The 13,834-nt window shown below is 34.9% G+C and overlaps 2 protein-coding genes across 4 annotated transcripts in view; both read left to right on the top strand.

Annotated features, from left to right (window-relative positions):
- tanc1b (tetratricopeptide repeat, ankyrin repeat and coiled-coil containing 1b) overlaps positions 1 to 389 on the top strand; it is a 533,291-nt gene extending 532,902 nt beyond the window's left edge. Inside the window, exon 28 of the transcript XR_013197101.1 lies at positions 368 to 389. The gene's annotated coding sequence lies outside the window, so the exon portion shown is untranslated. The remainder of the gene's footprint in view (positions 1 to 367) is intronic.
- Positions 1 to 13,834, top strand: part of slc4a10b (solute carrier family 4 member 10b) — a 78,635-nt gene that overhangs the window by 19,843 nt on the left and 44,958 nt on the right. For all 3 annotated transcript variants that reach the window (XM_077215816.1, XM_077215818.1, XM_077215817.1), the window contains 3 exons: positions 2,746 to 2,827; positions 10,453 to 10,596; positions 12,572 to 12,710. In XM_077215816.1, coding sequence (XP_077071931.1) covers positions 2,746 to 2,827; positions 10,453 to 10,596; positions 12,572 to 12,710 — 365 coding nt within the window. The remainder of the gene's footprint in view (positions 1 to 2,745; positions 2,828 to 10,452; positions 10,597 to 12,571; positions 12,711 to 13,834) is intronic.

Here is a 13,834-nt window from a genome sequence, read left to right as displayed (position 1 = left end):
ATTGGTAAATTTGCCAGTAAAAATCCATTGTTTTGGTCTTGTTTGAGCTTGTGTGTAAAAGAAGTTCAAGCATTTTAAATCTGTGTCAATTGTATGCATTTTGTGTTAAAGAAACAAGAAATGTGTTAATAGTATAGCTTACACAGACGGATGTAGTGCTAACTGTGTTAAGAGTTTAGGAAATTTGTTAAAAGTATTGAAAAAATTGTCATAGCGAGTGTAAAAAACTGTAAAAATAAATCTTGCTGTTTATTACTATTGATCCTTATAAATGCATTTTGTGCCTTAATTTTTTTAAATATTGTATTTTAGTTTTTACATTAAATCAAATCACAAATCGCTCTTAGTTCATTCGGAGAAGATACACACAATACCGTTCAAAAGTTTGAGGTCAGTACGATTTTTTATTTAATTTCTGATTATTATCAATGCTGAAAACAGTTGTGCTGCTTAATATTTTTGCAGAAAAGATACTTATTTTTCAGGATTCTGTGATGAATGAACAGTTCAAAAGAGAACTTGAAACAGAAATATTTTGTAACAACGTGAACATTTTTACTGTCACTTTAATGATCAATTTAATGCATCCTTCTTGAATAAAAGTTTTAATTTCTTTCAAAAAAAATAAAAATCTTACCGACCCCAAACTTTTGAAATGACAGTGTCAATATTCTAAATTTTGTTTTTCTCTCCCAGTAGCATTTAAATAGTTGTAAATGGTGTGTGTGTGAATGTGTGAAACGCTAGTATTGTATATTTTTGATTTGTCTTATGTAATTGCTCTGAGGGTTAATCTTGGCTCTGCACCATCTGTTTAATTCTGTGTGTTTCTCAGTAATGAGGCGTTAAAACATCAGTGTGTTTCCATCAGCAGCTGGCCAGTACTTCTGCCTGTTGAGCACAAAAGCACAAATACAGCCTAGTTGTGTTATGTCTTTATGCCATAGTGACATTAAGGGAATCTTGACTAGAAACTGCTTTAACCCAGTTAGTAGACTAGCTGTCATTCTTTGAAGAAACGCTAATTAAACACTCGCTCAAGAGCTCATTATGACACTAATTTGTTTTGAGATTATTAATTGTATTTCTGCATGAAATATACCACAAAATAAAGCTCGCTATATTAAAATCCTGCATGCTTACCGTATTCACATTATAACTCATATACTGTAAATAGACATCTTCTATCAAATGCACAACTGCTTTTTCATTAATAAATGATTTGAATTACAAGCAAGCTGTTCTTATTGTTGAAGAAAAGCAATGATACATATATAATGATGACATGAGGAGATGTGAGTGATTCTACGCTGTTTAATATGAGCAAATTGATCTTGACATTTACTTGTATGCATTTGGCGGCCGCTTTTAGTCAAAGCTACTTGCATATTGTGATTTATGCACTGCTATTATAAAGTATGAGGTCATTTATTTTATTTAGAAAGGATGGATTAAATTGGTCGTTGACAGTAACGACATTATGTAATGCTGTTCTTTTGAACTTTATATTCATCACAGAATCCTGAAAAAACGTATTATGGTTTCCACAAAAATATGAAGCAGCACAACTGTTTTCAACATTGATAATAATCAGAAATGTTTCATATTATACTGATTTCTGAAGGATCATGTGACACTGAACACTGGAGTAATGATGATGAAAATTCAGCTTTGATCACCGGAATAAATTACATTTGACTATATATTCACTATTTTTTTTACTAAAGACTTCTTTTAAAAATTGTGCCAACCCCAAACTTGTACATTTGATCAGTTCATGCATTTTTGGGTATTTGATTTGGGGAATTTAATAGAAGATTATTTATTAATCATGTTCAATTCACATTATGGATGAGCAGTTTTTGCCTGTTTAATGTTAATGTCTTTTGAATGTTAAATTGCTAATAATTTCCATTTTTTAACATTTTATATAGATTTTTATTATTATTATTTACATATTAAAATGCATTTTATTGTGTATTTTGTACATGCTTATGTTTATGCATATTAATAAATCTCTGGCATTTGTCCTGTGTGTAATATTGAGACCTTACCCGTCCAGCACTGGGGCTTTTACACTGTAAGTAAAGGTAAATGTCAAAGGTTGCTGTCATGTTGTGGTGAAGCTTTCAATATGAAACAAAACAAAACATTAGTTTCTTTGTTGAAGAACACGGGTCAGTTTGATTTCATGGAGAGGCTGCTGCTGTTGGCTAGATTAGTAACCATGGTAACTCGTGGTTGGACTGCTTTTATTCCCATAAAAAGCAGGGAAATATGTTGAGGAACTGAATGGAAATACACGTGTGTCCTCAAGCAATGCATGTGAACTGTCTTTCGTTTTTTCAAAGCAATGCAGATTTGCGTATGATTATTTACTCACTCTCTTGTAATTTCAGGCCTGTCTGGAGCTTAGCAACTGTATAGCAGTGCCCTAGTTTCTCAGGAGGAAGCACTCGCAGTATTCTTCAGAAAATGTTCAAAACTTTAGTTCATTATACGCTCAGATTTGCAGTCTTAGGACAGCGAGCATCAGATTGAGTGTGTGTGTGTGTGTGTGTCTGTGTGTGGTGAGAATCTGTCCCTGTTTGACAAATGTGTCTGTCAGTGAGAGAAGCATCCATTACGCCCTGTCGCTCTGAGACAGACCTCCATGCTGACACACCTCCATTCTCTCTCTCTCTCTCTCTCTCTCTCTCTCTCTCTCTCTCTCTCTCTCTCTCTCTCTCTATATATATATATCAGAGGAATGATGAGGAGGCTGTTGTGGACAGAGGAGGCACTCGCTCCATGCTTAAGGCCGGATTGGAGAAGGAGGAGCTAGAAGGTAAAAACACACACGCACGCACGCACACACACACGCACGCACACACACACACACACACACACACACAAATACTTTTATTTGGTAAGGATGCATTAAATTGATCAGAAGTGACAGTAAAGACATTTTATAATATTTTAAATGAAATGCTGTTCTTTCTATTAATCAAAAAATCTTTAAAATTCTGCAAATCATTCTCACATAAATTGATGATAATCTGTGTACACTACTGTTTGAGGTCATTAAAGGTGCAGTGTGTGATTTTTAGCAGCATCTAGTGGTGTTGCAGACAACAAAAGTTACGGTGGCGACAGGAAAATATGTCATCGTCTGAGACAGCAGAGAGTAGCAGTTAAGCAATAAGGTTTCTTTACAAGGATAAATTAAGAAATTATGTTGACTTTATTATTCAGTTCAACTATATGTTATTGCGAATATTATTGGTACTTGTTCATCATTCGCTGAACTAAGCTTGCTTCCTTGCACGAAGAGCAACATAGTAACGAAACGCGTTTGTCTGTTTAGGGCCACTGTAGAAACATGTCGGCGCATTTCAATGTAAGGGATCCGTGGAGTGTGTAGACAGAAACTGCTCATTCTAAGGTAATTCAAATATAACGGTTCATTAAAGGCACACTATGTAGGAATTCTGTTTTTGTCAAACAGCGACCCCTAGAGTCGTCAAAAAATGACTCGTCTCTGCACTCACGGCCTCTGCACTTTATAATAATAAACTAGCCTACCGCGTTTGATGGCTTATAACGTTTTTACATGATTGCAGCCAAGGGTGTATCTTTGGTTTGAAAAGTGGGGGGGACACAAAATGAGGGAATTTTTTTCCGATTTGAATCCCATTTCCTGCATTTACATACATTTAGGGACTATGGTGATACAAAATCCAGGTCCCAAGAAATAATCAAGTTGATTATAATGATAAATTCGGCCAAAAATAAAAGTAGGCTACTAAACTATGTATAACAAAAAGATTTCTTACTTTTTTTATTGTTTAATAGGGGCCGATTGCCCAAGACTTGAGAGAATCATTTTATAAAGTCAAAAATGTTCACCATTAATGTTTTGTGTGTAAATAGAATTGAAATTATGTGAGACCCAATTTCCACTGTAATGTAAAAACAACATAAAAACTGTATATTTTAAATAATTGTTTAATAGCATCTTTTTATGAATGAAGGCCAGTATCACTGATATTAATATAGCTGCTGGTGTCTCGATGAAAAGGATTGTTCCCTCCAAATTTGAAACATTCATTAGGCTTCAAAAATATAACAACTTTTAATTTAAATGAACTTTAAACAATCCTCACATGAACCCATAATAAATGTCATATTTACCTGTGCACTTCCTGTCTAACAGGTACGGAATATACAGAAATTGAATAAGGTTATCAAATAGTCTGCACTGCATAAATTATAAATTAAATATAGATTAATCCTTATTAAAGCTAGAAACATTCTTTAGACAAGATCAGTGAGTAATTTGCTCTGTTCCCCTTTGTTCTTTGGTTAACTTAACTGACAGAGAGAATTGGCTGCTGTCCCTTTAAGATCTGTCGCTGATGAGAGGATCTTACGCATTTAATTTTCTCATTTACTCTTGACTTTCATTTAAGATTTTATTTAACTCGTTTAAGCTGAGGATACAATTGATAAAACAGACATTTTGGCATTAATGAACGTGTTATTATTCAAGCGCGAAAGAGAACTGGATTCTGGCGTGCTGTCTGTGAATGTTCTGACGCACACAACGCACAGACAGCGCGCCAGAATCCAGTTCTCTTTCACGCTTGAATAAGCGCGATACCTGTTTAATAGAACTTTCAGTGAGCTCTTTTTAGAGTGTGGACTATGTGGGCACGACGTACCTGGACGTGGACGCGTGCATCGGCACTCCTGCTCCTCCGTGGCGATGACGGCGTGCGGTTAAAAAAATCGTAACAAACGAACTTGAAAGTGCGGGGAACACAAACAGGATTTTGAAAAAGTGTCCCCATATGAAATTACGCCTGTGATTGCAGCTAAATTACAAGTAAATAGCCTAGAGCCTAGACCTACTGTATAATTTAATTTGTGGGGGGGGGGGGGGGCATCTATAAATGTCTCATTCTAAGGTAATAAAAACATAACGGTTCATTATGCAAGGTCTTTATACACCACTGAAAACATAGTTATGGATCTTATTTTGCAATAGATCCTAAGAAATATTACATATTGCACCTTTAAGATAAAAAAAAGGAAATTAATACTTTTATTGAGCAAGAATGCATTTGTATTTCTGAATGTATTATAGTTTCCACAAAAAATATTAAGCAGTTCAACATTTATAATAAAAATCATCATATCAGAATGATTTCTGAAGGATCATGTGACATGAAGACTGGAGTAATGATGATGAAAATTCAGCTTTGATCACAGAAATTACATTTTTGAATTACATTTTAAAATATATTCAAATAGAAAGTATTTTATTTAGATATTGTTATTACTGTATTTTTTGATCAAATAAATGCTGCCTTGGTAAACAGAAAAAATAATAATAATCTAGTGAACCCAAACTTGAAAGGTAGTGTATCTGTTGTAGACAATCCCAGAATGCTTTGCAATAACCTCTACACCTTCCAGTGTAGAAAACGACAAGAAACAACATCGGCCACTTGCAGAAGCTCATCCTGGAGCCGCTCTCTCTCTCTCTCTCTCTCACACACACACACACACACACACACACACACACACACACACACACACACACACACACACACACACACACACACACACATACACATGTACACACACACACACACACACAATAATGAGCAAACGCTCAGAGAAGTTAATGCTAGTCTGTGGGTGGCAAATCAAGAGCACGTCGCACCAGAGAGACGTGTGTGTGTGTGTGTGTGTGTGTGTGTGTGTGTGTGTGTGTGTTATCTGCCTCTGAAATGACATGAAGAGAATAGAGTGGTGGGAGGATGGATGGCTAGTATTTTGAGAGCGTTTAACAGGGAAAAAGAACAGCTACTCGAAGCGTATTCTCACAGGACTGCAGGTGACGTCAGCCGCTCTTCTGCCCCTCGATCGGCTATTTTTACATTCTGTCTGTGAAAAAGAGGCAGGAACAGAGAGAATAATTACAGTATCCAAATTATAATAATGAATGGGTCATCAGAATCTAAATAGAGGCTCCATATCCTACACATCTCTCAAATGTAGTGCTAGACAACGATTAAACACATCCAAAATAAAAGTTTGTGTTTACATAATATATGTGTGTGTTCTGGTTATATATAAATACACACATATACATGTATATATTTAAGAAATATTTGCATGTATGCACTGTATAAATATTTATACATAATTTATATTATTTATAAATATAAATATTTTATATATAAATACATTTTTCTTAAATATGTACATACATGTGTGTGTATTTATATATACAAAATAATTATACACAGTACACACACATATATTATGTAAACACAAACTTTTATTTTGGATGCGATTAATCACTAAAAATAAGAAGACATATTCGCTGTTCTCCTGCATTTCACTAAAAGGACAAACTGGCATTATGTGGATATTACCCAGAATTCCATGCAATAATGAGCCGACTGTCAATATACTGTACATATTAGACTGAGCTGCAAAAACACTGATTGTGACAGCAAAAATATGACTTTTCCTCCACTCACTGCAGCTTGTAAATACATCTGCATTTTCAGCTTTTGAATACATGTCGTTTATTCAGATTCAGACACGTTTTATAACCCAGTGAACATTAGGCAGCTGTAAGATTCAATCTGGATCGGCCCAGAAGATCACAAAATGGGCACTCTTTGCACAAATTTGCATACTTGAGGATATTTTGTGCAGAAAGCCCCATTCTCTGAAGAACATGTGAGTGAATAACACTGTTCTGATATTTCGGTCTGGTGATTTTGATAAAAAAAAAAATCATCTTGAGTTTTTAAATGTCATGACTTTGTAAACACAAGTGGTCAACCTTACAAAGTCTAAAGCTTTAGAAATCGATATAATCCCGTGTCATTGAGCCGTTTCCCATTGCAGGACGATGCATTCAGTCCTTTTGTAATTCAAACACAACATTACAGCTTTAATGATGTAATTTAAGCCTCGTTTTATCCAGCTTTCAGCTCCTTTTTAACTGCCAGGAGGAGGAAGATCTGTCTGTAGGTTAGCATTAGTCTATATGTGTCGTGAGTGTGTGTGTGTGTGTGTGTAAGCACACGGACAGATGTTACGTTTGCAGCAATTAAACTCATGTTGTTGTCTCGAACCTCTCAATCATTCAAATGCAATTACAGTCAGTGATTAATGTTATTTAGCATTTTTCAAAAAAGATAAGTAAATAAGGGTTAAATATGTTTGGTAAATTGAAATTTTCCATTGCAAGGTCTTTACTTTACCTAATGACAGCAATTTTAGGGATCATATGTTTAAGGAAGCATCCGTGCCAAATGGTAGGCAGCCGTATAATTATTGTATAATTGTATTTTCATAATTATGCAGGATAATCATTCCAAATGATCCACCGTATAATTACACTGCGTTCTAAAACACCTTCGTTTGGCTAAATACTAAAGCAGCACCGCAAGTATCTTTTATGGAAAAGACAAACCCAACCCATAATGCAATGCAACAGAGTCGGGGACGAGTAAAAAAGTATGAACATTTTAGTTAATTATAAAAGTTGATTATGTTACAGTTTCTTTTTTTCAACAAGTAAGCTTTACATTTTCACATTTTAACTGATCACACTTGTAACACAGCTGGTCATTCTTTCAAAACCTGTCGCCATGCTTTCATTAGTAATACACATTTCAGTCGACATAATAATTGTTTCAAACACAAGATTATTGAAATATGTAATGAGAACTTTTGGTTTAATCACCGAAACACACAGTATGATCTTCTTTCAATTTAGTACTTTTAACAATCAGTTCATTTAACAGCAAATAATGCAAGATACATGTTTCAAATCACCCTCGTTGATGAAATAATTACAGTAATACAGGCCACATTAAAAAATACAACATTTATAATAAAAATCATCACAGAAGGATCATGTGACACTGAAGACTGGAGTAATGATGCTGAAAATTCAGCTTTGATCACAGAAATAAATTACATTTTAAAATATATTCAAATAGAAAACATAATTACAGTAATACAGGCCACATTAAAGGCACACTATGTAACAATTGCACCTTAATATAACAGCTTCAAAGTAATTTCGCTGGTAAATAAACTCATAGTAGGACGAATCACCCTGGTAGTAAAGCTTGGGGGGGTCGTCGCTGTAAAAACCGGCTATGTAAGTTTGAGAGGAGCGCCCCCGACAAATCTCGCGAGAATCACGACTTGCTTTACGGCAACTACGTCACACACAACAACAACATATGAAGCACGCAGACACTTGCGCGCATTTCAGACGATGGAACGAGCAAAGAAAAAGCGTCGGAAGAAAGTTTGAAAAGGAAAAGAGAATCTGACCGCGTGAGGAACCGGATAAGAGTCCCACTCGGTCGGGCATTTACTCGTTGGCGCGAGCTAAAAAGCAGCACTGGATGCAACAGCAATTCTGACCTGGCGATCTTGTTGATGGACTAGTAAGTAAATATCTTATTTGTAAACTTGTTTGTGTTCTATATTGTATGTTGTTGCGCTTGCTTGTAGTATGTCATTTTTTACGATGCTGTTCATTCATCCATTGTTGATAATTAGACCAGTCCAATAATTTATCATGAGATTATCATGAGAACAGTTGTCAGTATCTCACAAAGTTATCAGGACACAAATAAAGTTAAGCCTAGAAGGTTGTAAAAAGGGTAAACGGGCACAATTTGCAAACTATTATGATAAATTGCAATTATCATGTCTAATGACATCACAACGGCGAATGTTATGAAATAATGCGACGTACATTTAACTTTATTGATGTCATCTGGCATTTTGTAATGTTTACATTACAATCAAAAAACACAAATGAAATTATACAGTAGTCCTAGACTATAGGCTATTTACTTGTGATTTAGCAGCAATCATGTAAAAACGTTATAAGCCAGCAAACGTGGTAGGCTACTTTATTATTATAAAGTAGTCTAACACTTGACATATAGTTATTATTATCCTTTTACCATCATCAGTAGTTCAGTAGACTATGCAGTAGCCTAATATACTCTAGGGGTCGCTGTTTGACAAAAACTGAATTCCTGCATAGTGTGCCTTTAAAAATACACTTACATTACCTAGCTTATGTAATTGAATCGATAATGTTTGTTATGATATCTATCTAGTGTGTTATCAAGTTATGAAACTACCATGAGGTTTTGTGCTTTTGTGCCAGAGTTTACTGGAAATACAGTAAATGTTTTCACTGTGCCATATAACTGATTACTGTAGTTGACCTACAGATGAAGGGTGAGTTACAGTAATGTGGCAGTCTCTACCATGGTTATCTGTTTACAGGATCACATGGCATACATAATGTAATGTAATGTAAAATGCTGTATTTGATGCCATCTGTCTCCCTTCTTCTGATGCATCTCTGAACTCGCGCCCCCACTCACTCACACACACACACACACACACACACACACACACACACACACACACACACACACACACACACACACACACACACACACACACACACACACACACACACACACACACACACACACACACACACACAGAGTATGATTTATAAGCTGTTTTCCTCATGGGGAGCAATAAAATGCCCCCACAAGGACAAGGATCTGGGATTTTGCCATCTTTGCGGGGATTTTTGGTCCCCATAATGTAGAGTTTACCAGACCACACACAAGCACACACTTTGAACATAGTGGTTATAATCTAAGATAAATCGCTTATGATGTAAAAAGAATTTGTTACATCTGGTTATCAGTATCGGAAATTGCAAACAAAGTATAAACTATATCTATAGAATCTGTATCTATAGAAATCTATTGATTCATTGATAAACCATTAAGATGTTGGATTAAATAATAGACGGATTAAATAATAGTTGGATTAAATATTAGACAAATGTATTAAACTGAACGAAAACAGATGAAAATCAAAAGTTTGATAGTAATGGCATTATGAAATACAGTTATTGTGAATGAAACATTTATATAGATGAAACAGTTATTTGTGTTATACTAACACAATTGAAAACATGCTGAAATGTTTGAAAAAATGCACTTTTGATGATCTGTTGTGTTATTAGTACTATAAGTTTTGAAAATGTACACCTTACTTGTGAAAATAGTACCAAAGCGCATAAAAAAATAAGTGTACTTGTATTTCATTCGCTGCTGGAAAATAATGCCCAAAAATTTTTATGATAATGCCCAAAAAAAATCTCTCTTTTGTTTTATTTTTTGAAATATTGTGTTTTATGCTCAATATAAGACCATTTAGTATGTTCCAATTGTATCAAGTGAATGTTATCACTTTTGTTGAAAAAAATCCTAATTAACAAAGGGCTTCAGAACATGATCAAAAATGTGCATTTTTTTATTTAATATACAAGAGATTTTACATTCCCTGAGTCCCTGTCTGTTTGCTTTTGGTCAATAGGTCACAGGACTCTGTATATCGGTGTTCATGTTCCTCTGGGGAGAAGAACCCACCGACGCCATCGGCATCACGGACACCGGCACAGGAAGAGAAGCAAGGAGAGAGACTCCGGGGTCGAAGACGGACGAGAATCACCTTCATACAGTAACTGTCCATCCTTTCTTCCATGCCACCATACATATCTTAGCATGTTTGTCTTGTTTTTCAGTACAGATATCGAAACATTCTTAGATTTGTTTAACACACAAAATTACTTTTTTTCTTGTTTTCAGCAAAAGCTTAGTTCAATTTGATACATATTTAATCTTATTTCCTTTTGCATCTCAAGCAAATCTATCTTGAATTAATAAGCATGTTTAGATGTTTGTACTGTAAAACAAAACAAAGATACGGAAACACTTTACATTAAGGTCATTAATGCATTAAAGGGACAGTTCACCCTAAAATGAAAATCAGGTCATCATTTACTCACACTGGTGTTGTTCTAATGCAGAATGTTGTTCTTTATTGGGTCAGAAATGGTAAAATTTTAAAAATATCCCGCTTTGTGTTTTGGTCTCTCCATATAATGGCAGTGAATAGCGATGAGCATCAAGCTTTAAAAAAAGACTTATAAGTATCAGTGAATGGCCCCATGAAACCGTGTCGTATATTCCAAGTGTTCTGAGGGTTTATAATAGGGTTTAAGGCATTGTTAAACAAAAATCCTGATCTTGGCCGTTGGTCTTCTGTTCTCGCCCACAAAAACACACAAGTTGTGAGAAATCAAGATGAATATAAATGGGACATCTAATACAATGCCTAGAAATCCCATTAAAAGTATCTGTGTACTCTCTTCACTGAGTTTTTTTCAACACATGTAATGTTTTAAACACTATTATTCTTTAAACTCTAAATGTGTGCATGAAGAAGATCTACATTTATCAATTTCATTCATGGAGATAAAATGGAAAATGTGCCAGTCTTTAGTGGAGGATTTCTGTCACCTGGTGGAAAACAGACATTTAACATGAAAATGACATGAAATTAAATGGTAAATGGACTCCATTTATATAGCGTTTTAACAGACCCATGGCCATCAAAGCGCTTCACATATTGCCTCACATTCACCCATTCATACACCGACGGCGGTAAAGTGGTAAAATTAAAGTGATAAAGTAGTAAAATTTCCTCTATAACTAGTAGATGGTTGCTGAGGATCACTCATATTAGCTCATTCGCCATTTCCACTCTTTTATAGCTCTTTTAGCATGTTTTGCTTTTGGATTTATTATAAAAGGAAGATTATAACAAATTTTAACAATTTTATTGGACTGAAGTATGAAGTAGCAAGAGTAGGAAAAGTCACAAAGTCTCATGCCATTTAGATTAAAGGAATTTCAATAAAAAAACAACAAAAATAAGCCGAGATTTGACATTGGATGGGGCTAAAGGCCTCCTAAAATGGCCTATAGTGACGCTCCAGGAATATATACGACACTTGTTTCATGGGATCATTCTGTGATACTTTTGCATCCGTTTTAAAAAGCTTGATGCTCACTTAAATTTTATTTATTTTCCGAGAAAACAAGATTTAATATCTTATGTCATTGTTCGACTTTAGTAAATGGGTCTTGATTTAAGAAATGTTTGATATTTTGACGGGAAACAAGACAAAAATACTAAGTTTGAAAAGCATTTTTTTGCAGTGTACTAGCAATGGGCAATACATTTGTGCAGTAAATTACAGTATTTTTTTAAAACCATATGTCCTTCTTTATTTTTCTGTTTGATGTCGTCTTCTGTTCCTTCTGATTCCCTCTCATCGTTTCTCTTTCTCTTTGACGGTCTGTCCTACTTGATTATGTTTCTTTGATGTGCGCTGTCTTTCTGTTTTGGTGTCTGATCCGGACCGACTCACAGTCGAATGTGTGTCGCTCTTTTAGCAGCTCATCACGACGACTCAACCGGGACGAGTCCAGATTATTTCCTGTGCTGTATTATTGTCAACATAACTTGTGTTGTTTTGGCCCTCTGATGCTTTTTTAGCTGATGCTGTATGACTATTTTAGCCATGCGACGACCTTTATGACTGAGCTAAGTGGTTTATTTAAAATAACCCTGAAATGATGTGTCACAGATACTCCCTCTCAGAGGGTTCAGTTCCTGCTGGGCACTGAGGATGATGATGAAGAGCACATACCACATGACCTCTTCACTGAGCTGGATGAGATCTGCCTGCGTGATGGAGAGGATGCTGAGTGGAGAGAAACCGCCAGGTACTTACCCATGTGACTTGGTCATGTGATATCACCTCAACCAGTCATATCTGGATTCATAATGCATTCACCGCATATTAATGAGATGACAACCCATTACATTTCTTCTCAGAGCTGTTCACATCTTATGCATTTCTATTGCACTCTATGGTAAAATTAATCTGCAGCAGAGCTCTTTGAAAATTCCCAGCTTCTAAATTGTAATTACGAGGACGTGAATGCTCTTTTACTTGTTAAAATCTCACAATTATGGTAAATCTGACATGGAGTGAATGCACATTTAGTCGTTTAATACGCATCTATGGGTCAACGACAAATCAGGATGTCTGAGAAGATGAAACGTGTTTTAAGAATCTAGTTTTTGAATGCATGTGCCAAGTTTTTAAAATATAATTTTTCATAATCCTGATTTTATTGCGCAAAAAAGTGGTGTAATCATAGTAAAAAGTAAAAATTTATTAATTTTCATGTCATAAAAGCATAAAAGTATTTTTGTGAAATCTGATTTTATTAAATGAATTTAGTCAGTGGCTCTAAAAAAGTGATCTAAAACATTTGCCTTTTTGAATTGTTTTTTTTTAGCTTAATGATTAAGACATCCCAGAAGTTTTCCAGGTGTTAAGGAAAATATTTAATGACTTTTTACTTGATTATTACACAGATTTAGTCATTTATTCTTTTTTTTTTGGTCAAAAATTATATAGATGTTTTTCAAAATGCATGAATGCAAAGATTGCATTTCAAAGAACTTGACTTGACCCTCTACTACAACATCTTTATTTGTTTTTAGCCCACGAATAATTAATCAATATTTTTGGGAGCTTTTAACATGATGTGTTTATGTTCAGCGTTTTTCAGAGATTGATTCTTGGCAGCTCTGATATGTTTTGAGAGCATGAGTGATGCATTAAATCTGTTGAGCGGCATTAGTCTAAGAGAGCTGAGGTTATATAAAGAACCATTGTTGTGTAATGTGTGTGTGTGTGTGATAAAACAGAAAGGCTAAATACAGCACTTATAATGATGATGATGGTTTCTACATTGTCATATGGCATCACTTCTAAATGCAAGTGCACTCAGCATGCGAATTATTTTTATTTTGTCTTCATGAAGTAAAGACAACA

The sequence above is a fragment of the Siphateles boraxobius genome, unplaced genomic scaffold (assembly GCF_051911475.1).
Source record: "Siphateles boraxobius isolate OS27281-9 unplaced genomic scaffold, OSU_SipBor_1 7, whole genome shotgun sequence".
In the NCBI taxonomy this organism is placed as follows: Eukaryota; Metazoa; Chordata; class Actinopteri; order Cypriniformes; family Leuciscidae; genus Siphateles; species Siphateles boraxobius.
Note: the sequence above shows the minus strand (reverse complement) of the source record. Positions and strands in the feature narration are given on the sequence as shown.